This window comes from Ictidomys tridecemlineatus, chromosome X (genome assembly GCF_052094955.1).
Source record: "Ictidomys tridecemlineatus isolate mIctTri1 chromosome X, mIctTri1.hap1, whole genome shotgun sequence".
Classification (NCBI taxonomy): domain Eukaryota; kingdom Metazoa; phylum Chordata; class Mammalia; order Rodentia; family Sciuridae; genus Ictidomys; species Ictidomys tridecemlineatus.
In genome coordinates, this window is record NC_135493.1 from 43979153 (window position 1) to 44001895 (window position 22743).

The 22743-nt window shown below is 38.9% G+C and overlaps 1 protein-coding gene across 6 annotated transcripts; it reads right to left on the minus strand.

The window, feature by feature from the left end:
* Positions 1-263: 263 nt before the first annotated feature.
* On the minus strand, positions 264-3690 carry Tceal1 (transcription elongation factor A like 1). 6 transcript variants are annotated; one of them, XM_021725236.3, is made up of 2 exons: positions 3550-3690; positions 264-2491 (listed from the first exon to the last, which is right to left on the minus strand). In XM_021725236.3, exon 2 carries the CDS (start codon positions 2457-2459, stop codon positions 1977-1979), a length of 483 nt encoding a protein of 160 aa, XP_021580911.1. In that variant the 5' UTR covers positions 2460-2491; positions 3550-3690; the 3' UTR covers positions 264-1976. The 6 variants fall into 6 exon arrangements, with proteins under 6 accessions (XP_021580911.1, XP_005323465.1, XP_077890587.1 ...); XM_005323408.5 differs by lacking the exon at positions 3550-3690 and adding an exon at positions 3326-3479; XM_078034461.1 differs by lacking the exon at positions 3550-3690 and adding an exon at positions 3299-3448.
* Between the last annotated feature and the right edge of the window lie 19053 nt (positions 3691-22743).

Below are 22743 nucleotides of genomic sequence, written 5' to 3' on the forward strand. Positions count from 1 at the left end.
TAAAGCCCAGGTATCTGCATTTTAAAGAGAAACATTGATATATAAAATATATAAATAACATTAATTCTGAATTTGAGGAAACAATTTCTCCCCACTATGTTCTTTTTGGAAATGCAAATCATAATTCTAGAAAAGTGCACATACTTACTGATGCCAACATAGTCAGACAAAAACTCTGAATTCATGACAGGTCATAATGTTTAAAAAAGTTATTAAGTACTATCTATATTTCTAACATTAACAGGATCAACAAAATAAAAATCTTAGGACTTACCAAGGTAGTTTAATGAAGAATTCATAATATATATACAAACACAGTATTTAATATTTTTCAAAGTATTTTTCATATTTCTTATGGATATGGAGTAGTATAGATGAATGTCCGAGTTTGAGTCTAAGCTTTATTTTCCTCTTTTATTCATACAAGTTAGATAAATTAGTAAGGTTAATTTCCCTGAAGCCCCTGATAGAACTTAACAAAAGGCAAGGTAGGCAACTAAAATCATAATTATTTTTGTATTTGGGAGGGGGGTTTAATTCTGAGTTCATATAATAGTGTCTTTCTCACAAATTTGTCCTAACCTAGGCCCCAAGGGGACTCTTGTTTGAGTCCAGGGAAGAAAATGGAGTCTTTAAGAGGAAAAAATGGACAGGATTATTTTGTTAAGAATTCCTCCCTCTGGGCACATACTGGGCATTGAACCCAGGGTGCCCTGCTTTACCACTCAGCTACATCCCCAGTCTTTTTTTTTTTTTTTTTTTTTTTTTAGAGATCTTGCTAAGTTACTGAGAGTCTTACAAAGTTGGTGAGTTTGCAGTTGAACTTGCAATCCTCCTGTCTCAGCCTCCTGAGATGCTGGGATTAGAGGCATGCACCAACCTTGCTAAGCAATCTTTTAAAACATCAAGGTCTAAGCAGCATTTGGATGGTATACATTGGGTAAGTGTAATATCCCAGCTGGAAGAGGGGAATTCTGCATATACCTATAAGAATCAAAGTGCAGCTTTGGCTCACCAGCGACTGCAAAGCAATCACTAAGGCGGTGCACTTTAAGGACATTAGCAGCATGGGGGCTGGTGGCAGGAGCAGGACCTACAGAGCAGCTTTACCTGGTAAGTATGGCAGTGTCTGAGAGTACAGTAGGATAGGAACAGAATGTGCCACTCACCTGGAATATCACAGGAATTTGTGAGCATGAATTAAACCTCCTTTTAATACTATCCTGTGTTTGAAGAGAATTTATAGTAGTTGGGATCCTGCAGTGTAGGTGACTAAAGAAAAGAACACAGTTCACACAATCTTTATCTCATTTTGTCCCACAGCAGCACTGTTAGGCAGGTCGTATTCTTATTCATATGTGAAAATAAGACTCTTAGCTATAGTAAATACCTGATTTATAATCCTGCCTAAGAGATTCAGAAGAAACATGAATCACTTTTCTTTAAGTTCTGACAAATATTTATTAAGGGTCACATTGTCTTTATAAGCTGATTAACAGGGTTTTGTTTTATTTTTACAAAATTGCTTTGCATTTTTTCATTACATTGTTTTTTTTTTTTTGCAACAGTAGAATTTTTTATGGGGAAAATGGGAATTTCAGGTAAAGCAAAAATTAAAAAGATAAAAATCACCTACTATACTGCTTAGATAGCCATTGTTAAGCCTTTTAAGTATATACTTTTAGTTTTTTCTTTGCATATTAATATATAAATATACGCGTTTTTTTTTTACAAAAACGGGATACTATATATACCTTTTGAAAATTGCTTTTTTTCCACTTCACAATATGTAATGTACATCTTTCCATGCAAATGGGTGGGAGTCAGATTTTAGGAGGCAAAAGAGCCAATTTTATCCCAGTTACAAGCCAGACATGCAAACTAAACTGCACACAAAGATAAAATAAGAGAACGCAAATAGAAAGTCCAGGTGGCAATACTGTTATGAGACAAAACTGCACTAAAGGCCAAACACATTAAATAGGATAAGGACGGCTCCGTTTTGCCTTCCAATGCATTATCATGAGTTTATTTCTTACTCTTTTCATCTCTTCCATTTCATCTGCTGCCTGTATCATCTCCTCATTACTTAAATTTCTGCCATGGATGTCCCCTCTAAACTGCGGGCGAGAACGGGCCAGCCTTTCTTTGAAACTTCCCTCTTCCAGCTTATGTTTGCCCACTCCACAAGGAGGCTGCTCCATGGGAGGGCGCTCCGCCAGCAGGTCCTTCCGGGAGAGGCGCTCCCGCGGAGGGCGCTCCTCACACAGCAGCATCTCAGGCAGGAGCTCAGGCAGGAGTTCCTCGGGAAAGAACTCCTCCTCAGAGGAGCAATCCTCAGAGGACTGCTCGTCCTCGGAACACTGGTTGTCAGGAAGCTGCTCTTCCGGAGGCCGCTCCTCATCGACCTTTGGCGAGTTCTGTGGCTGTTCTTCGTTTTCTCTGCATGATTTTTCCATGTTGAGATTTTTCTTCTTCAAGCACAGTTATTCTTAAAACACAAGAAAAGGCAGTCGAGTCACAATACTTGGCAGCTGGACCAACCAACCCCGGCCATGGGTACTAATACCTGCTTTGCCCTGATTCGTGGCCCAAGTCCTTAAACCTGCGTTTACTTAGAGGCTCTTGGGCTCTGGTCACCAAGTCGCTTTCTTAGTTGCCCCCTCCTTCCCGAAAGCCCACCATTTTCCCAGCAGGCCTTGCCACAGGCTTCTCCCACTGTGACAGGGGCGGGGCAGTGGGGCCCTGCAGACTCCGTTCCTTTCGGCATCCTCCCTTGCACCCTTATCCTGGGTCGCTGCCCACCCCTTCCCCCACCTGGACCTCTCACATCCGTGCACCCCTAAGTCGTCCCCTCCTCAAGGTGCCCCGTTGAGACTGCAGACAGACGCCGGACAGGGTAGGGGGCGGGGAGAGAGAAGGAGGGCGAATTGACTGACGCACACCCCCAGTTTCAGCTGCCGGCCCCATGCCAACCTCCTTGGGGTTCGCTTTCCTACTCAGACCCTACATCAAGCTTTGTCCTATATGTCCCCACTTCTCCACCCAGCAAAGCTGGTCATTTCTTTTCAGGCGGGAAGTGGAAGCGAGGGTTACTTAGAAATTGTTTCCAAGTGTTTTTACCTCCCTCCCGGGAGGAGGGCTTCACCCACCTCTTCCCCGAAACCCCAAGACCACCATTTTCTGTAACAAAATTGTGGGCGCGGGGTGGAGGGCGGGGCTGGAGCCTACCGAAAGGCCTGAACTCAGCCATCCGGATCTGTTCCCAGGGATTACAAGGCAGCACCAACACTCACACCGATTTCAGAGGATCGAGGGAACTTACTTCCTTCTGCTTTCCCTCTCGACCAAAGGGTAATAGGGAGATGGTGTCTGGACAGGCAAAAAGGACCAGGACGAGAGGGACTTGGGCAGACATAGGCTCCTGGTCACGTGAGGGCCGCGCGTCACTGCCGAGCTCAGATCCCCAGTTACCACTTTGACCGGCGACTGTTCGCAGCAACCTGCCAGAATCTCCTGACCCCATACACACCAGGCATTGTCACTCACCTTTCTTTGTTTATATTTGTCTGTTCCCTGGTTACCAGAGACGACTAGCATCAGGTCTCGGTGGTTATTGTCTCTTCCTGCCTGCTGCTTACCTCTCTCCCACCACCGTCCCTTCCTCAGCCACTAAAGCCTCTGATTTCCCCTTCTCTTCAGATCCTGCAATGCAATTTGACTTTCACGAATCACTGCAACACTCTCAAGTTTAATCCACATCTATAGCGGTGTCATGCCCATTTAGGCTCCATCAGTATGTTTTCATTTCTTCTCACTTTCATGGAAGGCAAACTTTCATATTTCTTTGACATCACTATTTTTTTGTTGTGTTTTGAGGCCCCAGACCTATATCACAAAGAAAAGCTCCAATATAAATTGATAATCATTCAGTTCTACACTTCTAGAAAGAGTTGTTTGTAAAGTATGCAAATCTAAAAAGATTCAGTACTTTGGTTTTCATAAATCAAAATATACATTTGACCACCAAAGTACAAATACTCCAGAAAATCTATTTATTAATTATTTGAAATGGGAGAGTTCTTGATAGATAGCATGGCATTTTTCTCTTCCCCCCTCTCTATATACACACATATATACATACACACATGCATATCTATCTAGATACATGTATGTACACATAGGCACAATAAATAGTTTATATGTATATCTAAATTATTACTATTCATAACAGAAAAAAATAGATTTTACTAGGACTCTTAAATCCTTAGTCAGCCAGTTATTGGTGCTTCCGGTTGAGAAAGTTTATATTAATTCATTAAATCAACAAATACTTTGATTCCTGGAATTGTTGGACCCCAAAATTTAGATGCAACAGAGAACACAGTCAATAATAAACCATGCTAGGGCTGGGGTTGTGGCTCAGTGGCAGAGCACTTGCCTAGCATGTGTGAGGCACTGGGTTCAATTCTCAACACTGCATATAAATAAATAAAATAAAAAGGTCCATTGATAGCTAAAAATATTTTTAAGAATAACAAATCATGCAATAATTCAATTTACCACATACTAAGAAGTAGGATTAAAATCACACTAACATACTCAATTGTCATTACAAGTACTATATATTTTTGGATCCGTTTTATGATCTCCAACCTCATGCCTACAACTCACCTATTCAAAAAGCATAGATGGTACTTTCTCATGCAGATGCCCTTTCATCCAGAGAGTAGACTACCTCTCCTCTCCCTGTTTTATACTTTCAGGGTATGCGGTCATCAGATCTGTGAGGATTCTGGAACTGTTTTTTTTTTTTTTTCTTTTAAACCAAGGTTGTTTAGTAAGTTTCTGAACAGAAATTCATATGTGAAATTTCCCATTTTGTGAAATTGTTGATTTTCTCCAGCACCTAATTTACTGTGTTGATATAGCAACTGGCAAATATTAGTTTAACTTTTGCTTTATTGTTTTAATTTTCAGCTTTTCTGTAATGCATGTCTTTAAAGCCAAGTTTTACTATGACTTCATTATTCTTTCACCAAGGATTGATTTCTTAATTGTTAGTTTCTTTCTTAAAGAAGTACAACTTCATCCATTCCTTCATTTCTTTTCTTATTCTCCTTTCATCTTGTGATGGACAACTCTCTACTTTATATGATTTCTCAATGAAATTTTAGATAGTTCTAATCATTTGGAGTTCATAGGTTAACTAATCTATTTATGCATTTGTTGAGTTGAAATCTGCCTCCCAGTTTTCACACATTGATTGGTCCTGGCTCTGCCCCCTGAACTGGTACAAAACAAGTATAAAATAATTAAACTGCCTTTTACCCTTGATAACTTGAAATGCCAGGGGTTTTGTTCTGGTCCTTTCCCTTTCCCATCAGAGACACACACTGGACAAACTACTTAACCTTTATATGACTCATCTTCCTCATCTAAAAAAATTAGAAATGAACTGGGCTTTGTGGCACATGCCTGTAATTCCAGCGGCTTAGGAGGCTGAGGCAGGAGAATCATGAATTTAAAGCTAGGCTCTGCAATTTAGCAAGGCCCTAAGCAGCACAGTGAGACCCTGCCTCAAAATGAAATATATATAAGAAAGGGCTAGGGACAAAAATTGGAAATGATAACAGTTTACCGTTATATCTTTTCCATAATTGTTTTAATTTTCTGTTTTTCTGTGATATGTGTCTTTAAAACAAAGTTTCACTCTACTTCTTTTTTTAAAAAAGTTTCAGTGCCATAGATTGAACCCAGGGGTACTTAACCACTGAATCACATCCCCAGCCCATTTTTTAATATTTTATTTAGAGACAGGGTCTCACTGTGTTGCTTAAGGCCTTGCTAAGATTCTGAGGCTGGCTTTGAACTTGTGATTATCCTGTTTCAGACTCCAGAGCCACTGGGATTACACTCATGTGCCACTGCATCCAGTTTGTCTTTATTCTTTTGCCAAGGATTGGTTTCTCAATAGTAGTACCTATCCCATTGGATTGTAAGTAGAGTACATGAGTCAGTGAGTCAGTATATGTGCAGGATCTGGAATATTGCCTAGCATATAGAAAGTGCTGTATATAGATTAAGTATAATAATGGGAAGAGTAAATAATACTGTGAAAAAGCACTAACAATACTACTAATTATTATTCTTTTATTATAAATATTGTAGCCAAAGAAAAACCTCAATAAACCCTCTAGCTTCACTTGTTTCTAGTTGATTTTAAAAATGATTAATTTTTGGAGGTCATGAAGATGAGCAATATATTATTAGCCTCCTACTAGCTTTGCTGTAGATAACACCTCTGACATGTGGGTGATGATGATAATAGTTGCCTAAGTTACTCTTCAGGGACTTAAAGGTCACTTTTGCTGAAAGCACTGACTCTTCACTTGGACCTGCAGGTGTCCAGTGGGTGACTAAAATAGGATGAAAAAGATTGGCATCTTTGCCTTCATATTGCATCTGTCTCCTTTGCTACCCTAACCTTTGAGTCAGATTTCTGCCTAATTCTGCACATAGATATATTAGTCCAGAACTGGCAGTGCAAATTTGTGCATCAAAACCCCCCAAATCTCCTTTTTCCTTGTCAAATAGAGGATGCCAAGACAAAGGTAACTGAAATATTTTCAAGGCTCATGGGGCATTATGACCCTGGACTTACATACCAACCACCAGTTTTCATAATGTCCTATTTCAGACCACCTGAGTGATGCCACAAAAGACTCCAATCATCAGTCCTCTCTCCACATAAGCCCTCCTTCCTTTCCCGCTGTCTAGTAGAAGGAGCTTGAAACCTAGACTGAGTTAAGGTTTGTGTTTTGTTTTGTTTTAATAGTACTGTGGGTTGAACCCAGGGGAGTTCTACCACTGAGCTACATCCCCAGCCCTTTACATTTTTTTTTTCATTTTGAGACAGGGTCTCTTTAACTTGCTGAGGCTGGCCTTGAATTTGTGATCCTCCTGCCTCCCAAGTAGCTGGGAATACATGTGTGCTCCACCATACCCAGCAAGATTTACTTGGGTTTGGTAACAATAGAAATAAAGTTTTTTTTTTTTTAAGTACTGGAGATTGAACCCATGACTTCATGCATTCTAGGCATGCAATATACCACTGAGCTATATCCCCAGCCCTAGAGCTATTTTCCATATGCTACCTCATGTAATTCCTTTTTTAAAAGTGGATACAATACCTTTATTTATTTATTTTTATGTGGTGCTGAGGATCAAACCCAGTGCTAGGCATGTGTTCTACCACTGAGCTACAGCTACAGCCCCTCAAGTAATTCTTAATATATATGCTCCTACCAAGACATTTTTCTCCAGTTACTTAGGCTATTTCAGATATGACAATTTTCAAGCTCACTCACCATTCTACATGTTCCTGAACCTGTAAATGTCTTGGAAAATACCACATATTCTGCCTAAACTGGGCATGGTGGCACATCATAGGACTATATCCTAGCGACTTGGAAGGCTGAGGCAGGAGGATTGCACGTTCAAAGCCAGCCTCAGCAACTTATCAAGGCTCTAAGCAAAATAGCAAGACCCTGTCTCAAAATAAAAAATAAAAAGAGGGGCTGGGGATGTGGCTCAAGCGGTAGCGCGCTCGCCTGGCATGCGTGCGGCCTGGGTTCGATCCTCAGCACCACATACCAACAAAGATGTTGTGTCTGCTGAGAAGTAAAAAATAAATATTAAAAAAAATTCTCTCTCTCTCTCCTCTCCTCTCTCACTCTCTCTAAAAAAAATAAATAAATAAAAAATAAAAAGGGGTGGGGATGTGGCTCAGTGGTTAAGCCATCCTGGGTTCAATCCCTGGTACCAAAACAACAAAACATATTCTGCCTAATGTAGAATTCAGTGATTTTTATCACCCACACCCATATCATTCTAGAATAGGTACCATACATATACAGATGAATCCTAAATTTGTAGTAGATTTTGTGAATACCATATCACAAAGTTGAATCTAGTTTAAGTTGCAGTCAATTGATAACCCCTCAATGTGTTTCATGCATCCAGCTACTAATGCTTTTTTGTAAACCATTTTAATCTTAATCCAAGTACAGAAGCTTCTGTTTTTTGAGCTAAATGTTATCTTGTTAGATTCACTACCTCATTGTTTGAATCCAGACTCTCATTCAGTATATTAGCTACAAAGTAGTAATTTAAGGTATGCCATTAGTACTAAACAGAATGATAAAGTCAGTAAGCTCAGGAAATATCTAGGGAAAATCTCAACAGAATTCTGACTCCAAATTTTAAAAAAAAATCCTTTTTCATAATGTGTGTGGCAGCCCTGAATTTGTCCTTTCTGGCTTGTTCACCTCCTGTCATCTCAGTGAGACTTCTCAAGGTGGGATCACTTTTTTTCTGGTGCTCCTGATAGAAGACAAATTGTCCATGAAAACCTTCAAACCATCTTAAATTAACCCTTGATGATGATTTGGTAAATATGGGGATGAGGTATATAAGAAAATTGTGAGAAAGTAGAAGGAAGAAAAGAGGAATGAAGATAGACTCTCCATATAGGCTCTAAGTCTCTGCCCAGCAGTAGCTGATTTGAGGTCCCCTTGAGAGAAAGGGCTCTCAAAAAAGGAATAAGGTGAAGGTGGTTCTGCTGAAGTGACAATCATTTGTAACAAAGGAAAACTCCACCACTTGTTTGTGTAGAGTTTGGATGCAAGCAGAGGGCTGCAAAACAATCCTTCTGATGAATTTGATTTGATACTGATGACTTGGGGTACTAGGAGGGTATATTGCTTGGTTCACTATCATTAGCAAAGGTTTAAGCCTAAGGAACCCATTTAAAATGTAAGGGAGAATCACAGCCTTTGGGACAGGAGTCCCCTCTGTTTCTCCTTTGCTAACAAAGCAATAAAACTTCTATTTGTTTTTCTCAAAAAACAAAACAAAACAAACCAGGAAACTCTAGGAGGTTACAAATTGTTCCCATGGAAATGTAGTAGCAGAGATGGGATTTAAAACCCAAGGCAGGTTGCCTGGCCTGGTGGCACATGCCTGTAATCCCAGCAAATCCACAAGCTGAGGTAGGTGAATCACAATTTCAAGCCCAGTCTGGACAATTTAGCAAGACCCTGTCTCAAAATAAAATTTAAAAGGGGCTGGGGATTTAGTTCAGTGAGTGAATAACCATGGACTCAATCCCCCATACCAATAGAAAATAAATGAATAAATAAATAAAACCTAGGCAACAATAGGGGAATCTGAGTAATGAAATCTTCCAAATTATGCTATGTGTATGTACAAATATACTACAATGAACTCCACATTAATGCAGCAATTAGAATAATAATAATAGAAGGGAAATCAATAGAGTAGAGCAAGTGGATCAGGAGGAGGAAGAAAGAAAGAAAAGGGAAGGTACTCGGGAATGAGAATGATTAAATTGTGTTATGTACATGTATGAATATGGCATAATGGATCCCACTTTTGTTAAGTATAGTGCACCAATGATTTTTTTTAAAAAACGACCTGGGCAGGAGCCAATGCAATGGTGCATTCCTGTAATTCCAGGAAGACTGAAAAGTTTGACTCCAGCCTGCACAACTTATTGAGACCCTATCTCAAAACAAAATTTTCAAAAGGCCTGGGGGCGTAGCTCAGTGATAGAGTACTTGCTTAGCCATATGCAGAGGCCCTGGGTTCAATCCTCAGTATGGAAGAATAAGAAATAAAAATAAAACCTAAGCAGGGACTGGGAACATAGCCCAAGTGGTAGAGCATTTGCCTAGCATGCATGAAGCCCTGGGTTCCATCCCTAGAACTACTACAACAACACAGCAGTGTGACATTAGAGGTTGTGCTTTTAACCACTCTGTAAAACTGAGCATTGGTTCCAGTCACATTTATATACAGCCAGGATGGGCAGCACAGACATTTTCAGGAAGCAGGAGCTGGAAGTATCTGAAGGCAGACAGAGCAGCCATGCAGAAAGGAGGAAGGCAGTCAGCCTAGCCAGCTGCTACCATGACAACAGTCTCCAGGGCTGTGCCCTCCTCTGGGGAATCTGAGGAAGCCCAGGGTGGGTTTCTGGTTCATGAGTTTCTGGCCCAGGGATTCCCATTCCTGGTGGGGCTGCACTTCTGTGGCAGGAACAGAGACTCCCTCCCTCTGAGTCCCTATCATTTCACTTGGGAGGGCCTGTAAGAAGCTCTGCCCTCCCCAGCTCAGGGTGCCCCCTGCTGCTGCCTCCTCTGCATTCTTTCCTAATGGCACTAATGGCAGTCCTTGCTCTCAGACTTGCAGCTGTTGACTGCAGCAGGCCCTATCCAGCCTGTGGCTCTCCTGCTTTCCTCCCCCAGCTCTGCCCCAGGGGAAATCTCCAGGTGGGAAAATGCAATGACAAGAGCCTTCTCTTTTCTGCTTCTGGCCTCATCCTAACAGGGGCCTAGAGACACCAGTGCACTCACAAGCACCCCCTGAGCCCACACATGTACGTGCTCAGAGAAGCAAGGAAGGGGCCCTGAGAAAAGGTGGGCTAGCAACTGAGTCTGCTAGAAACACACAGGGACAGAGAAGGCAGGTCCAGATCTGGGCTGAAGGCAGACAGTAGCAGCTGGGTGCTGGGTGGGACTCCTACTGTCATTCATCCACTGTGGCTCTGGACACTTGGGAATCTTCTAACCTTCTTCTTGCCTCATTTTATGACTTTTTCACCCCTAAAACATAGGTAGGACTGTACTAGAATCATGAGTGAGGTCCCTTCCAGCTCTAGGGTTCTATGGACCCCACCCTGTCCACAATTCTGAGGAGATGCTTCTCTTAGTTAGAAACATTATTTGGCCTGTGTGGGGACCTCCTCCAGACTGTAGCTGCTGCTTCTGCCTGTCCTGGAATCCAGACAAGTTCAGAGCACAGAACTTACCCTATGCTGGCCTGCCTGGCTGGGCTCCAATTGACAGTTTACTCATCACCTCAGGGACTCTCACAAACACCCAGAACTACCCCAGCCTGAGACTTGAGAAGAAAACACTGGGACAGAGGCAGGACTGGCTACCTAATTTGTGGGGGCCAATTTAAAATGACAATGAAAGTCCCCTTGTTTGAAAAATATGGGGGAAATTCATTAAAGGTACTTTTTTCCTCTGGTCTGTTTTTTGATATGCATTTATATTTCCTTTTAAAAGAGCCTTCTTGGGCTGGGGATGTGGCTCAAGCGGTAGCGCGCTCGCCTGGCATGTGTGCAGCCCAGGTTCGATCCTCAGCACCACATACAAACAGAGATGTTGTGTCCACCAAAAACTAAAAAACTAAATAAATAAATAAATATTAAAAAAATAATTCTTTCTCTCTCTCTCTCTTTAAAAATAAATAAATAAAAATTCATTAAATTCTTTAAAAATATAAAAAAATAAAAGAGCCTTCTTTTTTAGAATTATGGTAAATTTATAAATTTTATAATTTATAAATTTTAATTTATAGCCCATTTGGTCTATTATTAGCATCTTACAATATTATGATGCATTTTTCTATAATTCATGGGCCAATATTGATACATTAACACCAACTAAACTCCATACTTTATTTAAATTTTCTCTGCTTTACAAATGTACTTTTTCCTTCCCGAATCCAATCTAGAATACCATACTTCTTTTATTTGCTGTCTCCACAGGCTTCTTTTGGCTGTGACAGTTTCTCAGATTTTGTTTGGGGTGACCTTGAATATTTGAAGTACTACTCAAATATTTTGTACACTGTCCTTGTATTTGAATTTTTCTGGTATTTATTTTATCATGGTTAGACTGGAGTTATGGATTTTGAGAAATAGATTAATGAGGTAAAACGCTGTTTCATCACAATATATCAAGGCTACCTGCCCTCATTGTAATTGATGACTATTGATTTCTTTTTTTTTTTGGTACCAGTGATTGAACTCAGGGGCACTCAACCACTGAGCCACATCCTCAGTCCTATTTTGTATTTTATTTAGAGACAGGGTCTCACTGAGTTGCTTAGGGCCTTGCCATTGCTGAGGCTGGCTTTGAACTCATGATCCTCCTGTCTCAGCTTCCCAAGACATTGGGATTACAGGTGTGCACCACTGTGCCCGGCATGACTATTGATCTCGACCTTAACATTATGTTTTTACCTATCATATAATGACATTGTAAATAAAGTAAAAAAAGTTTAACTTATCAGCATGAATTATACAGCCCAATATTCTATTGTACAAAAGACAGTTTTAAATGCATATGTAGGGGCTGAGGGTGTAGCCCAGTAGTAGAGCACTTGCCTAGCATGTGTGAGACTATAGGTTCATTTGATCTCCAAAAACACATACACACACACTGTTATGGTTTGAATGTGAGGTGTCTCCAAAAAGCTCCCGTGTGAGACAATGCAAGAAGCATCAGAGGAGAAATGATTGGGTTGGAAGAGTCTTAACCCAATCAGTGAGTAAATTCCCTCTCCTGATAGGAGTTAACTTAGTGATAACTAAATTGGTAGGGTGTGGCTGCAGGAGGTGAAAATTGAGGGCATGGCTTTGGGGTATATATTTTGTATCTGGAGAGCGGAGTTTTTCTATCTCTCCGCTTCCTGATTATCATGTGCATTGCTTCTCTCCACCACAGTCTTCTGCCATGATGTTCAGCCTCACTTTGAGCCCCAAGGAATGGAGCAAGCCTTCTATGATCTAAGACCTCTGAAACCATGAGCCCTCAAATAAATTCTTCCTCCTCTACAATTGTGCTGGTCAGGCCTTTTAGTCATAGTGGCAAAAAAAAAAAAAAACTGACTAAAACTCACACATACACACTCATACACAAAGATAAGAGCCTTTGACTTGCATGCAGAATCACCAGAATAACACATGTCATATTTTGTAGATTGCAAATATATTTATTTTCTTTTTTTTTTTTTTGGTGGTACTGGTGATCAAACCCAGGATTTAGCACATGCTAGGCAAGTACTCTACTACTTAACTACACACCTAGTTCATTTTTAGATTTTATTTGGAGACAGGGTCTTACTGAGGTGCTCAGGCTGGCCTTGAACTTGCAAACCTCCTACCTCAGCCTGCAAGAGTAGTTGGAATTATAGTTGAGTATCATCACACTGGCTGTATTTACTTCTTATCAGAACAGTGGAATCACTGCCCAAACCAACTAGCAGTTTTTATTTCACTTCTTGATGTGTGCACATGAACACATTCTGCAAACACTCTCCACTTTCCTCTTGCTCATGAGGAAGGAAGGAATAAAAGGAAAAGACTTATGGATTTCTCCATATTTCCTTTATTTGTCATCATTTTCAATATAAGTGTTTAGTGAATAGAGAGGAAAAACATGTGAAGAAAAGACATCATTGGGTATCATGGTTGTTCCTGTTTCTTAGAATGTAATTTTGTTTGATTTAAGTTCTAAATGGGCACAAAAGGATGGTGTATCTTGGCTTTCAGCACCCAAACCCTGATCCTTTGTCATAGATGTAGCCTGCTTACCTTTTATTTGATTTGATTCTTGCTGAACTCTCATGCATCACAGGATCACTGGAATTCTATGCTCATGGGGCATCAGAAATACCATAAGCAAATTGGGCAGCAGGAATAGCGGACACACAATATGTGCATGCCTTTATAAATTTATAACCAGATTGTAGATTTACACATGTTCACATACACATATATACACACAAGCCTGCTGGGATCTTAATTGGAATTACTCTAATATATACAGATCAGTCTGGGGAAAATTGCCAATTTGGCAATATTGAGTATTCTGATACACGAACATGGTACACTTCTTCATTTATTTTGGCCTTCCATAATTACTTTCAATTATGTATTATATATTTCAGCATACACACTTTCACTTATTTCATAAAATTTAATCCTAATTATTTCATGCTTTGGGTGCCTTTGCTTAAGCATTTCAAGTTTTTCATCTTCAAATTTATTTATAGTATGTAAAAGATAGAGTTGGTTTTTGTATATTGCCCCTTTAGCCTGAGCTAATGCTAAATTCACTTAGTAGTTCTAATAAGTTTTTAATAGATCTGTAGGGAATTCTATGTACATGCTCAGGATTCTCTTGCAAATAGTATTACATCTTCCATTCCCATCTACATGACTTTTTATCTTTGTCTTATTACACTCACTAGAATTTCCAATATGTTTTTCTTTTCCCTTTTTTTTGTGTGTGGGGTGGGGTGATATGGATTGAATATAGGGGCTCATGCATGGTAGGGAAGTGGTCTAACTCTAAACTACATCCCCACCCCTTTTTAAATTTTATTCTGGTACAAGGTCTCACTAAGTTGCCAAGGCTGGCCTCGAACTTACAATCCTCCTGCCTCAACCTTCTGAGTAGCTGGAATTATAGGTGTGTGCCATCACACTGAGCTTCATTTTTGAATAGCAGTAGTGAGAGTAGACATTCTTGCATGACCCTCAGTCATAAAAAGAAAATATTCTTTCACTATTAAATATGATATCAGCTTCAGTTTTTCATAGATGCCCTTTTTCAGGTTAAGGAAATTCCTTTCTATTCATAATTTCCTGAGAGTTATTTTTCAATGCTGTGTATAAAACCTTTTATAACCCAGCCTCCTGAAAGATTTGATCATAAATGAGTATTGACTTTTATCAAGTTTTTTAATGTATCTGTTGTGATACTTACATTTTTCTCTTTTATTATGTTAATATGTTGAATTATATTGACTTTCAAATACTCAACCAATTTTGCATTCCTGGAGTAATTCTTTACTAGGTCATAATAAATTTATATACTTTTAATATATTGCTGGATTACATTTCCCAAAATTTTGTTAAGGATTTTTGCCTCTGAGAGACTGGGGATATAGCTCATTGGTAGAGCACATGCATGAGGCTCTGAGTTCAATCCCTAGTACAACACACATGATGAATAATAAAAATAATAATTTTTGAATTTGTATTCATGAAGTCTGTAGTTTTCTTGTTATGTTTTTGTATTAATATCAGAATAATTCAGCCTTACTGTATATAGAGAAGATCTCTTCCTCCACTTTCTCAAAGAATTTGTTTAAAACTTGTATTATTTAAACCTTAAGTATTAGATAAAATTCACTGGTGAAGATATTTATTTAAGCCTGAAGTTTTCATAGAAGTTTTTTTTTTATAACTCATTTTCTTTTATAGATATAGTGAGTGGTTGCTGGAGCTGGCATGGATCAGCCAATGAGATCTAATTGTTACCATCTCTTACTAAATCCACATTCAGTGATGACATATTTACAATTTGGAATTGGCTGTGTTTTATGTGATGGAAATTAGATAGTTTATGAATGAGTGTTTTAATTTTCTAAATACCATTTTTAAATTCTTTTTTATGGACACAATATCTTTATTTTATTTATTTATTTTTATGTGGTGTTGAGGATTGAATCCAGTGCCTCACACGTGCTAGGCAGGCACTCTACCACTGAGCTACAGCCCCAGCCCTAAACACCACTGTTATGTTCAGGTTTTCCATTTATATTTTGAGTGAGATTGGTAATTTGTGTCTTTCGGGGAATTTGACCATTTTATCTATGTAATCAAGTTTGTTGGCTTGATGTTGTTCCTCATATTCCCACTCTATCCTTTATTTTTAATTAAAATTTTTTTTGTGTGTGTGTGTGGTGCTGGTGATTCAACCCAGGGCCTTATACATGCTAGGCAAGAGTTCTGCCACTGGGTTGAATTCATAGCCCTCTCATACTACCCTTTAAATGTTAAATGTTGGGGGATCTATAAAAATAATAGCCCTCTTTCTTTCTTCCTTCCTTCTTCCCTTGCTCCTTCCCTTCCTTCCTTCCTTCCTTCCTTCCTTCCTTTTTTTTTTTTTTTTTTTTGGTGGAAGGGTGGTTCTGGGGATCAAACCCAGGATCATATGCATGCTGGGAAATATATTGATTAATGAATAAAATGTGGTGCATCCAGATAATAAAATATTATTTGGCCATAAAAACTAGATACTTATATATGCTACAACATGGGTGGACCTTGCTAAATTTAAGTGAAAGAAGCTAACCATAAAAGACCATATGTCACATGATTCCATTTATATGAAATGTAGAGAATAACCAATTCCATGGAGGAAGGAAGTAGATTGGTGGCTGGCTAGGGTTTCCATTTCTTATCATCACCAACACATTATATTGTTCATTGAAAAATATAAGAATCACAACAGATACATTAAAAAACTTGATAAAATTCAATATTCATTTATGATCAGATCTACCACTGAGCTTAGTTAGCCCTTAGCTCCATTCTTATTTTTTTTAAACAGCTTCTTTTTTTTTTTTCTTTTTTTGCACTGGAGATTGAACTCAGGGGCACTTAACCACTGAACTATATCTCCAGACTTTTTTTTTTTAAGTTTTTGTTTTGAGACAGGGTCTCATTAAACATCTGAGGCTGGATTTTAACTTGAGATCCTCCTACTGCAGCCTCCTGAGTCACTAGAATTACAGATATGCACCATTACACCCAGCTTAAAAACAGCTTTATTACAATATTGTTCATATAATATTCAGTTCATTCATTGGAGTGCAATTCAGTGGCTTTAATATCTTCACAGATACATGTAATGATATCAAAGTCAATTTTAGAACTTTTTCATCACCCCCGATATATCATACCCTTTATTTATGATTCCCTTTCCCTAATCCTCCTCAATCCTAGCCAGCCACCAATCTACTTCCTGCCTCCATGGAATTGGTTATTCTCTACATTTCATATAAATGGAAGCATGTGACATATGGTCTTTTATGATTAGCTTATTTTACTTAGCATAAGTTTAGCAAGGTCCACCCATGTTGTAGCATATATAAGTATCTAGTTTTTATGGCCAAATAATATTCTATTACCTGGATATACCACATTTTATCCATTAATCAATTACTGGACATTTTTGGGGTTGTCTTCACATTTTGGCTTTTATGAATGATGTTGCTATAAACAGTCATGTACAAATATTTATGTAGATTTTTTTCTCTTGGATATTCAACTAAGGGTAGAATTGCTGGGTCATTTGGTAACTCTGTTGAATATTTTGAGGAACTATCATTTTTACATTCCCACCAGTGATGTATAAGGATTTCCATTTCTTATCATTTCCAACACATTATTATTTAGCTTGTTCATTGGAAATATAGAGAAATACAATTGATTTTATGTTGTTATGTACCCTAACACCTTCCTGACCACAGTTATTAATTTTAATATTTTTTTCATGAATTCCTTAGAATTTTCTATATAAAATTATGTCACCTGAATAGACATTGCTATGGTATGAATGTTTGTGTCACCTCAAAACTTGTAGTTTGAACTTAATCTCCAATCTCATAGAATTAAAAGGTGGGACATTTGGGAACTGACTAGGTCATGAGGGCAGAGCACTATAAAAACTTGGCCTCTTGGGCTAGGGTTGTGGATTAGTGGTAGTGGACTTGCCTAACATGCATGAGGCACTGGGTTCAATTCTTAGCACCACATAAAATGAAAATAAATAAAATAATGTTTAATCAACAATTAAAAAAAAGAATTAGGCCTCTTGTAAAGTCTGAGGAAGCTGTTTGCCCTTTCTGCCGTGAGGACAAAAGATGCTGTTTATAAACCAGAGATTGAAACACCAAATCTGTCAGCATATTTATCTTGAATTTCCCATCTTCAAGAACTTGGCATGGCGGCACATGCCTGAAATCCCAAGTGCTTGGGAGACTGAAGCTGAAGGATCACAAGTAAAAGGCTAGCCTGGACAACTTAGTAAGATCCTGTCTCAAAATAAAATTATAAAAAGGGCTATAGGGGATGTATCTTAGTGATAAGAGGGCATGAGGCCCTGAGTTCAATCCCTGGTATGACCAAAAACAAACAAACAAATACACACACACACACACACACACACACACACACACACACACAGGAAAAGCAACAATAAAACAAAAGAAAAGAAAATCTGTCAGAGCCAGGTGTGGTTGTGCATGCCTGTAATCCCAGTGACTCAGAAGATGAAGGCAGGGGGATTGCAAGTTCAAAGCCAGCCTCAGCAATTTAGCAAGGCCCTAAGCAACTTAGTGAGATCCTGTCTCAAAGTAAAAAATAAAAAGTGTTGGGGATGTGGCTCAGGGGTAAATCACCCCTGGGTTTCATCCCCAGAACCAAAACAAAACAAAACAAATAAGAAATAAATTTCTGTAGCTAACAAGCTACCCAGTTTATGATATTTTGGTGTAGCAGCGTGAAATATGACAGAGTTAGTTTTACTTTTTTTCTTTCTGACCTGGGTGCCTTTTTTCTTGCCTAACTTTCCATGGCAGAACCTCTAGTGCAATGTTAAATAGAAGTGGAGGGATTATTTTCTATGTTCATATATAAATACATGACAAGTAAAACTCCACAGCATGTGCACTCACAAGATTGGATCCTAATTATAATAAGTTATACTCCATATATGTACAATATGTCAAAATACACTCTACTGTCATGTATATATAAAAAGAATTTTAAAAAAACTGATGAAAGTTAAAAAAAAAGAAAAACTAGAGAGATTAGACATACTTGTCTTGTTACTGATTTTGAAAGTACACAGAAGAATATGTTCTTAGGTTTTTTTTTTTTGTTGTTGTTGTTGTTGTTGTTTTTGGTGTTGTTGTTTTACTGTGAGATGTCATTTTCATTCAGGAATTAGGGGAGATTCAAGTCAAATAGAGCCCTACTTTAAAATCTTCACACCTGCCTTTCTAGGATGTACATTGTCCTCTATAGTCTCTTCTTGGTTTCTTCAGTTAAGTCAAAACTGCATGTTCCTCCTTTCCCCCATGTATTTTTGCTTCCTAGAGTATTTCATATATTAATTTCCTTGCTGTGAAATACTATTTTTTTTTGTTTTTAAATTTGGAATCACCAAGTTGTAAAGATATATATTTCTACCTGACAGGTAAACTACTGGTGGACTTTCAAGTTGAGAAGAGTAAATTGATAATTTATATTTATTTTTAAAATTAAAATTAATCCTTTATAAGTGTTTTTTTAAGGAGTTAGTCCTTGACCACTAGTTTGATACCATCTGCATTTTAGGTGACCTGCTTCACCAGCATGCTTGTCACTCTATGACTAACTGTTTAAGTGCTTATAATGGAAGAAATTGCTTTTCTACATAACTTCATGTTGGTGGGGTTATTTAGTATATAATGTCCATCAAACTCCTGTCTCTGGGTTTTTGAAGAGTTTCTCGGATGACAGTTATTTTCTATCATCTTTGACTGTCAAGAGTAGAATTAAATATAATAGACTCAGATCTATAGAAAAGAGCTTTACTCCTTCACATGGAAAGTGCAAGACATAAAACATTGAACCAGAGATGTACATACAAGTCTGTGATAAAATGACATCTTTTTGAAGTCTATCCCTAGAGAACTCTACAGGCTTTCAAGTGTCCAAGTTGGTGTGGGGAAAAGAATTTAAGGCATAATTTAAAATATAAAAGGTGCCTGAGCCTCTTCTCATAAAGAAGTTGAATCTCTAATTATGTTTTTCATTGAGGCCTGCACTTAGAGGTTAGAAACATTAGGTTCTGAAAGCTTTTATTACCACATGCCATAACCAGATAACATGCTCAGTTATTTCCAGCCATTCAGTTTTTGTTTTGATTGAGTAGATCACTCTAACCCCCAAATACTTAAGATCTTTGGGAAAATCTGAATAATCTTAAACCATTATGTTCAAACCTGTACTGGTTCCTTTTCTCCAAAACTAATTGTTTTAGAGTATAGTGAAATTTATCTTGACACTCTTTTTTTTTATGGTAATAGGGGTTGAACCAGGGACACTTTACCACTGAGCTACTTCTCAGTATTTTTTGTTTATTTATTTATTTATTGAGACATGGTCTCATTAAGTTGCCCAGGCTGGACTTGAACATGTAATCCTCCTTCCTCAGCCTCCCAAGTTGCTGGGATTACAGGCCTGTGCCTGGCCTCAACACATTTTTAAGCATGTACTACATTAATTTGCATAGCCTTTAAGAAAAAAAAAAAGAACTCTATGAGGATTCATTTAAAATCTAACAGTTGGTGCAGTGATTCTAATCCCAGCTATTCAGGAGGCCAAGGCAGGAGGATCATAAATTCAAGGCCAGCCTCAGCAACTTAGTGAACACCTGTCTTAAAATAACAAGGGCTGGGGATGTAGCTCTGTGGTAGAGCTCCCAGGGTTCAATTCTTGGTATTGGAAATAATAACAACAATATTTATGGGACAAAATAATTCATACTTTAAAGGTGTGTAAGGAAAATCAACTATTATTTTGACCCCAGTTATGTCCCCCAAAATGCTTTTGATTTGAATCATAAGGCAAAATACATTCTTCATAATAATGCAAGATGAGTCCATACATTCATCATTTTCTAAATTTGCAAATGACGGTTGCTGCTGGAAGATAAGAGGCACTTTTCCATTCTTCAGTACATTGACATTAGTACCAGCAGCCTAAGAAATAGAATCCAGCTGAGAGTTGACTGTTCTGCTTCCAGCCAATCCTACAGTCTTTTAAAACAGGTCAGTCAGTATTTGCAATTTTCACAGGGTGAATTGCTTGCCAAGTTCTGGCATTCACTTGTCTTTTTGAGAAAAAGTATGCCTAAAGGGTACTTAATATTCTTTTGCCAAGAAGTGATTTTTTGTTGTTTCTGGATTACAGACTTGACGATATATTTTTTTCCTCCTTCATACCTTCCTTTTTTTTTTTTTTTTTAAAGAGAGAGTGAGAGACAGAGGGGGACAGAGAGAGAGAGAGAGAGAGAGAGAGAGAGAGAGAGAGAATTTTAACATTTATTTATTTTTTTCTTAGTTCTTGGCGGACACAACATCTTTGTTGGTATGTGGTGCTGCTGAGGATTGAACCCGGGCCGCACGCATGCTAGGCGAGTGCGCTACCGCTTGAGCCACATCCCCAGCCCCCTTCATACCTTCCTTACTCTCTTTATTTCCCTTTTCTTTTCCCTTCCCTTTCCCTTCCTTTCTTTCCTTCCCCCACCCTCTCTCTTTCTTTCTCTCTTTCTTTTCTTCATCCTGGGGATCTATCCCAGGTACTCATGCACACTAGGCAAGCACTCAATCACTGATCTACTAACCCAGCCTTTTAATTTTTATTTGTGAGAGAGGGTCTTGCCAAGTTGCCAGGCTGTCAGACATACATTCTAAACAACCCTTATAAGTTGAGAGCTCTTCAGCAAGACTGATCCTTAGCTGCCCCATCTCTTTGTTTTGTTTCTAGGATTGAAGCCCACTTCTTAACTGCCTCTGTCATTCTTCCATTTACTCTAACTGTTCCCTGTCCTGCCTATGCCCCCATCCCCTCATCAGGAGTTAAACCCAGGGGCACTCAACCACTGAGCTGCATCCTTAGCCCTATTTATTAATTTATTTATTTATTTTAATTTTGAGACAAGATCTCAACTAAATTGCTTAGGGCAAATCTCAAACTTGTGAGCCTCCTACCTCAGCCTTCCAAGTAGCTAGGATTACAGGTAAGTGCCACTGCACCCAGTTCTTCATCTCATTTTTGTCTCACAAGTGTGATCTAGTCCTGAAGGTTCCTGTTTTGCAGGTGGAGCTGCCTGGCCTCCGCTTGCAGGAATCTCAGAGCATTCATCTCCTGGATCTTGGCCTGGTTTTTCATGGAACTTTTTTTTCTTTCTTTTCCAGAAGCCACAGCAGCTGAGGCCCATATACTTCTTCCAGGGCCTGGAAGATTTTCAAACCACAGTCTCTTTTGGAGAAATTACCTGTCCCTCTGACTTGCAGCTGCTTCTAGTTGTTGCAGCTTCTCCATCTGCTTCTGATAAGCATCCCGGAGCTGGTCCGGGTCCCCCAAGTACTGGACTGCACATGCAGTCAGTGCTTCCCGGAAGTCCACAAACTTCTGATGGCACTACTGCTGGTAGTATTAGGACACACATTCCTTGGTAACTTTTAATAGCCCCTGCTTGGGAAATGGATGGCATTAGAGCAGATTATGCTAAGTGAAGCTAGTCAATCCCTAAAAAACAAATGCCAAATGTCTTCTTTGATATAAGGAGAACAACTAAGAACTGAGCAGGGAGGAAGAGCATGAGAAGAAGATTAATATTAAATAGGGACGAGAGGTGGGAGGGAAAGGGAGAGAGAAGGGAAATTGCATGGAAATGAAAGGAGACCCTCATTGTTATACAAAATTACATATAAGAGGATGTGAGGGGAAAGGGAAAAAAAAACAAGGGAGAGAAATTAATTACAGTAGATGGGGTAGAGAGAGAAGATGGGAGGGGAGGAGAGGGGGTATACTAGAGGATAGGAAAGGTAGCAGAATACAACAGTCACTAGTATGGCAATATGTAAAAACGTGGATGTGTAACCGATGTGATTCTGTAATCTGTATGCGGGGTAAAAATGGGAGTTCATAACCCACTTGAATCAAATGTATGAAATATGATATGTCAAGAGCTTTGTAATGTTTTGAACAACCAATAAATAATCAATACTGCTGCAGTCCGGCTGCAGCAAAATAACCGGGGGTGGGGGGGTGGGGGGGTGGTGAACAACTTGTGTACGTTGATACAGCAGGAGTGGGAGCCATTTATTGTAGGACAGGAGGGGTAATTATACATTCCACACAGCTTATCTTAATTAGCATAAACTAGATACATCAGTCAACCAATAAGGAATCTCCACACTTAATGGCTCGATGGCGTTACTTCACAAACCACTCCCTCT